The sequence below is a fragment of the Elephantulus edwardii genome, unplaced genomic scaffold, assembly GCF_000299155.1.
Source record: "Elephantulus edwardii isolate Elephantulus edwardi_28Jun2011 unplaced genomic scaffold, EleEdw1.0 scaffold00045, whole genome shotgun sequence".
Taxonomy (NCBI): Eukaryota; Metazoa; Chordata; class Mammalia; order Macroscelidea; family Macroscelididae; genus Elephantulus; species Elephantulus edwardii.
In genome coordinates this window covers 3,380,076-3,393,874 of record NW_006399795.1, presented here as the reverse complement: position 1 = coordinate 3,393,874, position 13,799 = coordinate 3,380,076, and the positions used below count along the sequence as shown (strand labels likewise).

Below are 13,799 nucleotides of genomic sequence, written 5' to 3'. Positions count from 1 at the left end.
GATTGCGACCCTCTGAACAAAAGGCTTGAAGCCTTTCTATAACTGTCAACATTTATTAAAGTTCATAGAGTTTGCAAAGGTATGTTGTTTAGGAAGTAGATGCCACACATTGTAAAATATATCTGATGCCCATTGTTTCTTTGTTCTCTGTTAGTGTTCAGTATAGATTCCAGATGTCTTATTTAAAAAAAAAAAGTCAAGCCTCTTGCTTTTCTGTTGATTCTGACTCTTGGCATCTCCGTGTGCTACAGAGTTACTGTGCCCTGTAGGGTTTTCATGGCTGAAATCTTTATGGACACATGTGTCCTGGACTTTCTTCTGAGTGCTGACTGGGTGGCTTCTAGCCCCCAACCCATAGTTTAGTGGTTGAGTGCAGACCTTTGTGCGATATGGCTTAGGTGTCTAAAGTCCTGGGAACAACCTTTAGCTGACCCTCCAGTAGGTGTTTAGAGACAATAAATAGCACAGGAGGAGATTATTTGTTTTTCCCTGGAGGCAACTGGTGGAATAGAACCCTGTGCTATGGGTTGCCAGCACAATTCCTTATCACCAAACCACCATAGCTCCCTAGATAGCTGATAGGATCAGCTGATGGGATCAGCTGATAGCTGATAGCTCTTATTTAACTGGTTAAATTTTCTGGCTAGATGAGATGCAGGAACAGGTGGCTTTAATGGACATTTTCTGGAGCTGAACACCCAAGATTTCCACGAATGAGGACATTCATGTGCCAAGTTCTCTTCTAGAATTATATTAGATCTGCCTTTTCTCAGACCCGTGTCTGCTCTTGTCACCAGGACCATATTCATGGGTGCTTAGACAGGCCCTGCCCTTGGTTTATGCTCTACTGTTGCTCCCTTGGTTTTGAACAAGGGTCCCTGCATTTTCAGTTTACACAGGTTTCTGCAAATTCTGCAGCTGGGCCTACTTGTCACCGAACTTTTTCTGAACAGGTGGATGTCTGTCTAGGGGAGAGTTTGGCTAAATCCAAAGATTGTGTAAAACTGCATGGAAGCTCACAGAAGAGAAATGCTCATGTTTATGGAGAATATTTTAGTATTTTTCTAACGAAAATGCCATTTTCTTAAGATTTTTTTGTTTCTAATTTTAATACGTAAGAATTTAAAATGTTAAAATATTTAAAATTTTTATATTTTCATTCTCATGATACTGAATCTTTACATAACTCATTTAACTCTCTCAAAATATTTTTTGGGGCCAGGAGGAGACTATTTTTAGGTCATAATTTAGAGTCTACTGAAGTGAGAGCCCTGATTATATATAATGGTTAAGGACTTGACTGCTAACCAAAAAGTTGACAGTTCAAACCCATCAGTAACTCTACAGGAGAAAAAAAAAACCCTGACAGTCCATTCTGTAAAGATTGTTATGTCTCATTGACTTGGTTCAGACTTATAATTGACCTTGTAGTGAGATTTCAGAGGCTGTAAATCAAATGAGGAGATTGCCCATCTTTCTTCTTCCTTGGTTTGGGTAGTGGATTTGAACCATGGACCTTTGTGTTCATGGTGAAACTCCTTACTGATTAGGCTACCAGAGCTCCCCTTTCTAAAGATTGTACCCTGGGAAGTCATGTCAAGTCTCCAGGAATCAGAACCTGCCTCATGGCACACAAGAGAAAGAACTATACAAATCGATTCATTAATTTAAAATCAAGATTTTTGACACATAGATATTTAAATCCATATTTTTCATGCTTTACATCTTGTATATCCAGTCTTAATGATATATATTTTGCCAATTATAGTATATATTTAGCTCATGTTTTTGCAGTATAAGCATTTGTCTTTATGGCATAGATTTTTCCCCCCTTAAATTTACTGTACTTGTAACTGTGATTCATATGTTGTTGTTGTTATATAGCATCAAATCAGAACCAACCCATAGCTGACCCTCCAGCGGGTTTTCAGGGGCAGTTTATCACATGGGAGGAGACTGTCCATCCTTCTGTAGAACAGCTGGCGGATCCGAACAGTGTGCCATGGAGATTACAGCACAGATTCATACAACTAGGCCACCAGAGCTCCCTATCATTCATACAGTGATTTTAAAAATGTTGTAAGAAATCTTATGAAAAGACAACTTTCTTAATTTGTCTATAAATATTTAATCTGTGCTGGATACTCAGATATTATGACCAACCAAAAACAATCATGAAACATTCACCAGTTTTTAAAACCAATAATGTACATTTAATATTGTGTAGTTATATGGTGTTAGAGATGAGAAAATTCTGCATGTGCTGGTGTCCTGGTTACCTTGTGGTAAGGAGTTGCATTGCCAACCTAAAGACATGCAGTTCAAATCTTCTGGCTGCTCCTTCCACTGGAGGGTCAGCTATAAGTTGGCTCTGATTTGACCGCAGTTAGAGGGGTTTTTTTAATTGGTCACCTAGTGATGGAAACTATTTCTCTGAGGGAGATAGTAATTTTAGTAAGTGGTGCTTTTTAGTAACTTCTGTAGAGTTTTGTTTCCCGCCAAAGTGTGTGATTTGATATACATATAAAAATTGTCATATTTAGAGTACTTGAGAAATATGAACACTCCAAAAAAGTGTATAATAACATTGTCTTAAGACTGGTGACATAAAACTTTAAGATGCTAGAACACTGGAAACATCGTTTTCCCTACTCGTTTACTTTCAATGCTTCTATAAAGATGAGTTGGTTCCCACTCGACGGCACATAACAACAAATAAAAATGGCAGCTTAGGAGTCCCTGTCGGGCAGCTCTACTCTCAGATCTGGAGTCACTACGAGTTGCAACCAACTCAGCGATGACACACAGCAAGAACATTCTGCTTTAGCACTAAACACTGAGGAAAAAAATGGAAAAGCCCCTCTTAGCATATATTAAACATCATTCACAAGGAGGCTTAGAATGTCAGGAAATTTGTTTGAGGAATTTTGGCTCTTCTTGTAACACATACTTTGGTGCATGGCACGGATTCATCTTCACCTGCGATGAATACCAAAGAGACATAAGGGCTCTTCACCAGAATGGTTACCACATTTTTCTTTTTGTTTTCCATCTTAGGGCAGATGGTCTTCAATGTTTTTTGTTTGTACCTTTCCAGATATTCACGTGCTGAAAAAGTATGATGCTTCTTCTGATCTAGGGAAATGTGAATCAAGTAGACTTTTTGGCTTGAATGTTAGGAGTAAAAACAGTTTGTGAGTGGGAGAATTGTATTGAGAGCCAAGTGGAAAAAAAAGGCTTATGAAAGTATCTCACTGGGCACCTCTCCATCTTTTTGATGTTAATGCTACAAGTAAGAAAGCACGTCCATCCATACCAGAAGGAGATAATTCCGTAGAAGGTTTACCATTTCTTATTTTACAAAAGGCCTGTGGCTTTGGCCGAGGGGTGATGCTTAAACTGTAAGAGGATTTTGAGTGTTAGTGATTCATGTTAGGAATGCTCTGTGCCAGTGCTCACCTGACTCCAGCCCATTGGTCTTACTGGTTTTCAATCTGTGAGACATACTCCCTGGATATTCCATGTCAAAATTCCTTCAATCCTTTAGAACTTTCCCAAATGACTCCTTCTCAGAGAGGCTTTTCATTTTACTTCATATAATGTGGTGCCCTCTTATACATTGTGTTTCATACTATTCTTCATTCACATTATATTTCATACAGTCATTCTCATGCATTGTTTTATAAAATGAATCAACATTGGACCTTGCCCATAATTACCCTGTGAAAGCAGTAAATTTTGACTGATTTACTGCAGCATTTGGTAAATGTCTCTTGAGTGAATGAATATATGAATGAACAAGAGGTCGTATCAGAAGTCTAAAAGCCCCATCGGCTTTGAATATTCCTTTAAACATCCTCAGTGCCTAGCTTCAGTACACACTCTTCCCACCCCCATTTCCTTTATTAAAATTTCCCATTAGTCAACATGTATGGAATGGCTACGTGCCTCACACTGAACTCAGTGCTAGAAATACAGCAGTGAAAAAGACGTGACTTTCTCATGGAGTCCCCATTTCACTGGGGAAACAGACAATAAGATAGTAAGTAAGAAATAGGTCAGATATTTACAGACCAGGACAAGTAATAGGGGACTGTTACATAAAATGAGTGTGGAGGGGAGGGCTGTGCTAGAAATGGTAGTCAGGAAGGTTCTTCAGGAGGAGGTGACAGTTACATTGAAAGTAGAAGTAAGGGGAGGGGGGGAACTAACCATGCTAAGAATTAGGGAACGGGCTCCTTGGAAACTATTTGAGTTCTTAATAGTGCTTCAGATGTTCTGGAAACTGTCAGAGGGCCAGTGTGACTGCCAGGGTGGAGCATGATGAGCCTGGAGAAGTGGCCAGTAGCACTGTAGACCACTGGCAACAGTAGCATTTGGAGTTCTTAAGCAGGGAAAATTATTTATGTTTTTACAGTTACTGTGGTTGCTGCATGGGAGAAATGCTGATAAAAATGCTTTCTTATCATTAAGGTTTATATTCCCTTAAGTAGACAAACCCACCGCTTTGAAGGTGATACCATCTCACAGTGACTCTCCAGTAAATCTTTACTAGAAGATAGCTGCCCATCTTTCTCCTGGGAGTCATTGGTGGATCTGAACTGATAACTTTGAAGTTAACAGCTAGTACATTATGCACTGAGCTGTCGTTTTTGTGTACTTTTGAGTCAGAACTGATTCATAGCTGGCTCTTCAGCTGGTTTTCAGAGGGAGGCTGTACATCACCCATCTTTTTGCCAAAGAGCAGCTGGTGGATACGAACCATATACCTTTGAATTGGCTGTCCATTTCCTTATCACTAGCTCCTAAGTAGACAGATATCATGTATTAGAGGTGTTGTTGATTGCTGTCAAGTCGAGCATGACTCATAGTGACCCTAGGAACATAATATCTGAAGCCTTTCTATGACTATCGTCATTTATCAAGTTCATAGCGTTTTCAGAGGTATGTTGTTTAGGAAGTGAAGATAGACAGGGGAAAAGTGTGAAATAAATTGTGTAAGATATACATTCCTACAGCCTGTTTCTATTTAGAGCCCTACTTTGCAACTTACTTTGCTTTTGTGGTTGTAAATAGCCCAGCGCTTTGCTCAGTGTCATCCATCCTCTGTGTCATCAAGAGGACTAATAATGCCACACTTTAAGAGAACATCCACTTTTTTAAAAAAAGAACATCCACCTTTTAAACCTCAGCGTCCATTTGCACAACTATAAAATTAGAATGCACATTCTGGTGGCTTAGTGGGGAGGAATTGGTGGGTTGCACTGCAAACCCAGAAGCAAATGGTTTGAAAAGTTGCTCTGCGGGAGAAAGATGGGCAATCTCCTGTGTGATTTACTGCGTCTAAAAACCCACGAGAAGGTCATCTACGATCAGGTTCTGACTTCATGGTACACGACAAGGAGTTTTTATAAGGATTAAATAAGTAAATATAAAAAGCAGTATTAGGTAAATATTATAAAATAGTACTGGAACATGGTAGACCATACATAAATGCTTATTAGCCAAGTTAAATAAAGCCTAATCCCAGCATTGAAGGAATTTAGTCTCCTTAAAGAAACAGAGGAATGAACCAATAGATTCAGAGTTTTGTGTAGGTTTGGTAATAATATATATTTGTAGCAGGAGCATGGAGTAGTTGCTGAGTTTGGAGGTCAAGAACCAGGTTCTTCTTTTTTGAGAACGATAGCAAGACTTGTGGCAGTAAGATTGAGGAAGACTGGAGTGAGACCCTGGTGGGGGAGAGATTGTGGCATTGCTGTGGAGAAACTGTGGCAAGGTGTGGCCCAAGGTTTCTTGCATTTGTGCTGGCCACAGTTGAAGGTTTTTGCTATTCTTGCTGGATGCTTGAAGGAGAACTGCTCTGAGGCAAACCTTCCTGGATGATTTGGATTTGACCTCTGAACTGAAATCAGATCCTGGACTAATTGAGGAATTGTGTCTTGGAACTTAGGCTAAAACCTGCACTTGTATTGGGTAATATTCTTTGCCTCCCCCACTCTCCACCTTACTTCCCTAATAATCTTCATTCTCAGTACCATAACTGCGAATCTGTGAGTCAACAATGAATAAATGCACCTCTTGCTGCTGGTGTAGCTCTAGAGGCACCACGAGTCTAGGCTAGAGGCTTATTTATCTACTTTCTGTTCTGGCTCTTTCAGAGAGACACTCATCTTCCTGTGCCCCCAAGTCCCATTTTCTGTTCTCTAGACAATGATCAAAAGAACAGATTTTCTACAGCCTTAGAGTGATAGATTTTCCCTTCACATTAGGTCAGTGCTTCTCATAATTTATTTTCTGATCTTTCTTATTCATAGTGAAAAAAAAAATAGAACTAGGCTAGTTGTTTACTTCTTTCATGCCTACTTAAAAGCTAGAATTTGATATATACTTTCATTGCCTGGTTTCAGGGCAGATGGACAGTGAGATTTCATTGCTTGAATGGATTAATTACCATAGAAATTTGGGGAAATCATTTCTATGATGAATTGGACTTTGTGGTATGTTTCTTTAACCACTTCATGACTACAGTGTTATAATAAAGGAGTGGCAGATCATATTTTTATTTCAGCTAACTAATTTTATGCCTGAGAATGAGAAGACAGTGGTTCCATGGAAGAAAGACCTGGCAATCTGCTCATAAAGATTAGTACAGTCTAGTATATGAACTTAGTAAGCAAAACCCTGTGGGGCAGCTCTGCTAAGTTATGTGGAAACTGGTACCCTCAACTGCAAGAGTTCTCGATTCCCTAAAGCCTTTCTTTATTCTGTTCAAGCATTGATCACTTTAATGGAATTGCTCTTTGGAAGAATTATCTTTCTGCTGTGTAGTTATAGAATGTACATTTTTCTTTCTACATTTTAGATTCGGCGAAGGCGCCTTGCACGACTTGCTGGTGGACAGACTTCCCAGCCAACTACCCCACTCACCTCTCCCCAAAGGGAGAACCCTCCAGGACCTCCTATAGCAGCATCAGCCCCCGGCCCTTCCCAGAGTCTCGGTCTTAATGTCCACAACATGACCCCAGCTACCTCCCCAATAGGTGCATCAGGTAAGTCTTAGCTTTATACTAAGACGTGTTTATACTTAGTCTTAGCATTCTTTTGAATTTACGTTTGTGATGGTTCCACAAGATTTAAAAGAAGCAAACACCAACTTTAGTCTACAGTAGATTTAAGGATTAAAAATCTGAAAAGGCAAGATTAAAATAATGGGCAAAATAATAATATATGTTTAACTAGGGGCTCCGTTATTTTCATTCTGCATTGACAGAGATCCTTTCTCTAAATTTCCAGAGTAGAAAACTCCACCTGATGTGAGGTTTCATTAATTCTGGTCGGGATTTATTTCTTTGTAATTACTGAGTTCATGGTGGCCACAACTTTCTTTGTTGGGATATTATGGGATATATGCTGCTTTTTTACAATACAGTGATGTTTTCTGTTAAACAAAATAATAATTACTGAAGACTCTAGTTATAAAAAAAAGCAGTGTTAAAAGCCTGGCCCCGTGAGAGGTTGCAGTGCAAGAGTGTGGGGCTGAGAGCATGACTCGCCTGCTTTGGCACTGTCCCTGCCTTTCTTGCCTCCACTGGCATGTCCATGTCCAAAGAGAAGGCCAAGGAGGAAATGAAGACAGAGAATGACCACATTTACCTGAAGGTGGATGGGCTGGATGGCTTTGTCATCCAATTTAAAATCAAGAGGCACACACGTCTCTGAGTGACCGGGCTTGTCAGTGAGACACATTAGATTCAGGTTTGATTTGCAGCCAATTAATAAAACAGCTTCTCCAGCACAGCTGGAGGTGGAAGGTGAAGATAAATTTGACATGTACCAGTAGCAGATGGGTGGCAAATGGTGACTGGAGATCTGTTAAGATGTCACGTGTAGGGGGACCACATCTCAGACTTGTGTCACCTGTCCTTGTTTTTGTGATTCAGTAGTAAACATGTGAACATGCCAACACAGGAGTCTTCAGAGACTCAAGGATGATCAACAAATTACTTTTTGTCTCATTCCTTGATGTACTTCGAGTGCAACTCAGCACTTTTCTGCAGGGATTAATCTACAGCTGGAATGGGGCCAGTACACATTGCTGTCTGTTTGGGTTGAATGAGTTACAAGATTTTGTGGCATTGTTATTCTTTTTCTTTTTTCCACTCTTGCTGGTGGTGTCTGTCTTGGTGTGATCAGGCCACACATAGAATGCTGGAGTCTCTGTAGAGGAAGGTGTCTGCAGAGGTCAGAGAGAAGCCCCAGCACTTGGGACTATGAGGGACAATTCCATCATGCCTTTTCTCCTTGCTTATATCAGGCACAAACTCTCTCAGGTCATTATCCCCTATCCTCCAACCTCTAATCTCTACAGGACTCATAACGTATAACTTTCTGACCCTACAACCAAAAACCAGACTTACCGCTTTCAAGTCAATTCTGACTCATAGTAAGTAACTCTTCAGGACAGAGAAGGCCTCTCCCATGGGGTTTACAATACTGTAAGTCTTTACAGAAACAGAATACTTTGTCTTTCTTTTGTGGAGTGACTGCTGGGTCTGTACTGCCAACTTTTTAGTTAACAGCCATGTTATGTACTTTAACGCCTGTGCCTCCATCCTGAATATCTCCGTCAGTTACTACCAACACCCACCATTAAGTGTGCCCCCCCTCAGGGCTCTGAGTCTCAGCTCTCTTGCAACAGTGGTCCTGGGTTTGGGTGGGTATACCCCTTGACTCCTCATTTCCTCTTTTAGATGATTCTTGCTTCTCCCTACAGACACCTAACTTTGAATCTTGAGTCATGCCATGACTGTACCTTTGCATTGTGAATCTGAGTCATCAGCTGTATTCCCCACTCTCCTTCCTTGTTACTGCTCTCTCGTGAGCCCCTTCATCCTGCCTCATTCTGTTCACTGCCTCGCTCCCCAACACCATTTCCATACTAATTCTTGCTGATTTCAGAAGGTAACGGGATTCTTTTATCTACCTAGATAACAGGATTCTGGCTTTTCAGTTTCTTGACCTCTTCTTCAGTTCTCCCTGACTTCAGTTGCTCAATGCCATGATCATAGCCAAGCCCTGTCCATCTTCATTACTTTCCAACCACCACCTGGGGTGTCCTAGTACCCAAGTCCAGTAATCCTTCAGCCTCTTCTCTTCCCGGAAGGTAGAATCAACTGATAGCATTATGTTTTCACTTTTTTTCATTAAAACTTCCAGCCCTGTGTTCCTACTTTTCTCCTTCCTCCACTTAAATTCTGTAGTCACTCACTCTTCAGCCCTTTTTCTCATCCCTCTCTCACCCCGTGTCACCTTATCTTACCTGCTTGACTACATTTCATTCTTCACTTATTCTCTACTTGTACCTGAGTAACTGAAAAAGGATGGAGGAAAACAATCAAGCTTCCTGTCTCTTTTCAAATTCAAGGTCACAAATAGAAGTGGAAGATTCTTAGTACTTTCTAACAGTGATACCTTACTTGTTCACTCTCTTTTTCTGCTAGTAGCGGTTTTCATCCACTTCTAAAATCTGCAGCATCTTTTACCTCATGTATGCTCTCAGATCATGGTCTATCTTATTTCATTGAGAATACAAATGCACACCGACGTGAACCTCCATAAACTCCCATCACCCTTCTGTCTCTGCGTTCACATGTGTGTCCAGCTTTGTCAAGCCTGGACTCTGTGGCCATCCCTGCTCCTATCTTATTTCCCCTACTCAGAGAGGTGGGTCCAGAAATCAACCCCCTTCACACTCTTTGTCAGTTTTCCCAACTTACCTGGATAATTTAATTGTATTCACATGCTGTTGCTTGTCCCATGGTGGGCAGAGAGGGACCTCTCTTGGCTTCATGTCTCATGCCACCTTCACCTCATACCCACCCCCCTTTATAGCAGAACTTCTGGAATGAATTACATATTCTCTACGTCCTTTTCTGCCCTCTAGGCCAGTGTTGACATCCACTCCTTTGAGCTTTCGAAGAGACTTCTCATTATCTCCTCCAATTTATGTCTGATCTGAACTCTCAGCCTCATTTGACTTGGTTTTCACCCTTTCCTCCCTTACACAGTTCTTTCTGTTAGAATGCACTCTTAGTTTTCCTGCTCTGTCCCTGTCCATTTTAGTTCTTTGTATGGTTCCTTGTAATTCCTGGGATTTCACTGTTCTGTCCATCTTTGTTTTTTTCTCAGTGATTTTATCTAGTTTCCTAGCTTTAATTACTGTTTCTAATATGCCGTTCTTTGTTCCCAGCTCAGCCCTGTTTCTGAACCTCAGACACAGACATCCAGTGCCTTATTTGACATCTGTAGTTGTATGTCTCATAAATGTTGCACAGCTAACATGTCCAAACTTGAGCACCTGAGATTTCCTCACACTTCATCTCCCAGGACCTCGTCAGAGTAACTGACAAGTTGTTTTTTTTTTTTTCAGTTCCTTGGGGATGAAACATGATTGGTTGTTTCTGAATTTTTGAAATAATGGTGGTCTCTGAAATAATGAAACATTATTGTTTCTCTTTATCTCATACTCTATATTGAGAATTAATAAGCAAAGGGCCAGTGAATAATGCTTTGTGGGCCATGTGGCCTGCAAATACTCATTTCTGTTATTGCAACCATAGATAAGAAAGTGAATGAGCATGCATTCTGATCTGATAAAGTGTTGCCTGAAGCCTGTGGTTTGTTAACCTGGAGTAGAATCTGGCCTCTTCTCACCACTTCTGTGGTGATCGCGTAGGTCTAGGGCACCACTGCCTGTCTTGTGCCTGAATAATTGACTTGGCCTTCACATGCCTGTCATTATTTCACTTTAATCTCTTCTCAGTATAGAACCAGAGAGGGCCCCTTAAAGCATGAGCAGGTAAAACATTATACTGCTGCAGTGGACTCTTCCACAGTGGGATCATGATGTTGTATAACAAAGACTTGGGCCGCTCTCTAAAGGACTAGTTTTTGGCAGTGCATCTGTGTGCTACAAAGTCTTGATTATATTTCTTACATAATCATCATTATTTATAGGCATAAGCAGGTAGATATTATTAGCCATCCTCTTGGAAGTTTGGATAAGCAAATCTTTATCACTTTATTTATTTTAGTTTTTAAAATAAAGCTAAATTTAAACATCTATGGGGGAAACCCTAACACCTTCATGAAACAGTTCCTGTCAGTTCTGTCTTCAAACCCTCCATTAGCTTCCACCCTACTCAGAATGAAAACCAAATTCTCACCTTGAGCCCAAGCTATGTATGACCTTGCCCCTGGAATGTATGTTACTGGATCTTATTATGTCTCGTCGTCTCTTCCATTGCTTTCCTCCTTGCTTTCTCTACTCCAGCCAACATTCTAGATTGTTCTTGGAACATTCTATACATAATTCTGCTCTGGGACCATGATACCTGCTGTTTCTTTGGCCAGAATGACGGTGCCTTAGAAAGCTGCATTGATATTTTGCTCAACTCTTCAAATTTTATTCTAATACTGCTTTCTCAAGAAGAGACTATCTTTGACCATTCTGTATAAAACTGCAGTCTTCATAGTCTTCAGTATGGATTCTGCCTCAGCATCAGGAAAAAAAGAATTCTTTCAACTACATCCATAAATAACATAAATAGAGAAAAAATTGAAGTTGTCAAAGATTTCATACAAATCTGTATTCGTATTTCATACAAATACAGTCCGCACCTATGGAAGCAGCAGTCACAAAATCCGATTACATATTACAGTTATACCTGTTCAAGGATTTCAGTAATGTGCTAAAGAGCAAGGGTGCCACTTTAAAAGATAAAGGTGTGCCTGGCTCAAGTAATGAAATTTTCAGTTGTCTCATACACATAGGAAATCTGAACAATGAATAAAGAAGTCCCAAGTAGAACTACTGCCTTAGAATTGTGATTTTGCTGAAGAATATTGAATGCACTGTGGGTTGCAAGAAGAACAAAGAAAATTGGGGCACATTGTCAGGAGGCATTAGTCCCTGAAAAAGCATTTATGTAGTGTAGAGAGTCAGGGGAAATGACTTCAAGAGGTAGACACAGTGGCTGCAACAGTGGGATCAATTGATTGATCAATCTGATTGATCCCAGCGACTGTGAGTTCTTGTTGTTAGGTGTCATTGAGTCAACCACAGCTCATAGTGACCTTCACAACAACAGATCTGAGTCTTGTCCTATCCTGCACCATTTTCATGCTTGACGCCATTGATACAGTCACTGGATCAGTCCATCATCCTGCAGGTCTTCTTTCCTTTGTGGACTCTCTAGCTTTGCCAGCATGATGTTTTTTTCCAAGGATGTGCCCCTTCTGACAGCATGACCAAAGTATGAGATAAAGCTTTACCATACTTGCCTCTAATGAACACTCTGGTTGTACTTCTTCCAAGGCAGACTTGTTTGCTGTTTTGGCAGTCTGTGGGATATGCAATAGTTTTGAGCAAAAGAAAAGGCCCCACCCCATGATTATGGAATTGTTAGGGAGGTGGTATTTGTAGATGCTATCAAGTTGACTAGGACTCATAGCCCCTCTATGAACAGATCTGAACTTGACCCTATGATGGTAGTAGCCTATTACAATTCAGGTTGGAAACACTCCGGATATGTTTCTTCAGTCAGGATAACTTTTTCTCAGGCCTCTTGTCTGTTTTCATGGCTTTGGACTCTGCCTCATGCAAGTGTTAGGCCATACTTAGAGTCTTTCTTCCACTTAGGTACCAACCCCACCACCCCATTTCTTCCATCACTAAGCATAGGCCAACATCTTGTCTCCCTGGGGCAGCAGATCCACTCTGCTGCGTCTCACACCAGTCTCTGGTCCTCTGCCAACATTGTTGCTGCTGCCATCTGGGCTACCATGTTTGCGTCTCTTACTCCATCTCACACAAGATCTGGCCCAAAGAACCCACGGCGCTGTCTGCTGCTGCTTTCTTGATGGTTGTGAGATTCTTCCAGGAATATGTTTCTTACAGCTCACTGTCACTTTTTAGCAGTTGTCCTCATGGTGGCTTCTGCCCTCAAGTTCATGAAGCATTATTATTTAGGGCTTATTGCATGTCATTCTCAGGACTAGGTGTGGAGTGTGTAAAAGATGAATGAGATGTACTTGCTTTATTTTCTTTGTAAGAGTTTATAGTCCATTTGAAGAAGGTACTTTTTGGTTTCCTTTTAAAACTAACAAAAGCCTCCAAAACTATACTTATTCAATTCTTGGTGGCCAGAATGTTTTTCTTTAATCTTCCGCCAGCCTGTTCTTTTAAATCATTTTGTAATGATATATATAGTCAGAAATGCATTTCTTCAGAACATCTTAATAGCTCTTTCTAATGAGTTAATTTTACAGCCTCAGTCTGGGGTTGTGGTTATCTTCTCCTGTCCCTTTTGATGTTTACTTAGCAAATATCTTGGGAATGTTTGACTAGAGCTTAACTTATCCTGGCTGTCATGGCCTCTGTGAACCTGGGAGCATTCTTGCTTAAGATTCCCACAGTTAATCCCTTATCAGCCAGTATATCATTTTGGCAGAATTATGAGGTCTGGTGGAGCGTTTCCTTTAGTCACCTCTTCTGCTCTCGAGGAGAGGAATTTTTAACTTAGGCCATCACATGAATCTTTTTGGCAAACTTTATGAAGCCTTTGGATGACTTCTCAGAGTCTGTTTTTAAATGTGTACGAGAAAATTCACAGGATTACAAAGGAGAGCACTAGTACAGTTATAAAAATATTTTTTTTAAGATTGTGATCTAGTAATTTGTACACTTCTTTATTCATGTTTTAAATAGACAATATAGCAGCTAGTCAAATAACTAC

The 13,799-nt window shown here is 40.4% G+C and overlaps 1 protein-coding gene across 1 annotated transcript in view; it reads left to right on the top strand.

The window, feature by feature from the left end:
• Window positions 1–13,799, top strand: part of UBE4B (ubiquitination factor E4B) — an 85,417-nt gene that overhangs the window by 18,046 nt on the left and 53,572 nt on the right. Inside the window, exon 2 of the mRNA XM_006885768.1 lies at window positions 6,866–7,052. Within this exon, the coding sequence (XP_006885830.1) occupies window positions 6,866–7,052 (187 nt within the window). The remainder of the gene's footprint in view (window positions 1–6,865; window positions 7,053–13,799) is intronic.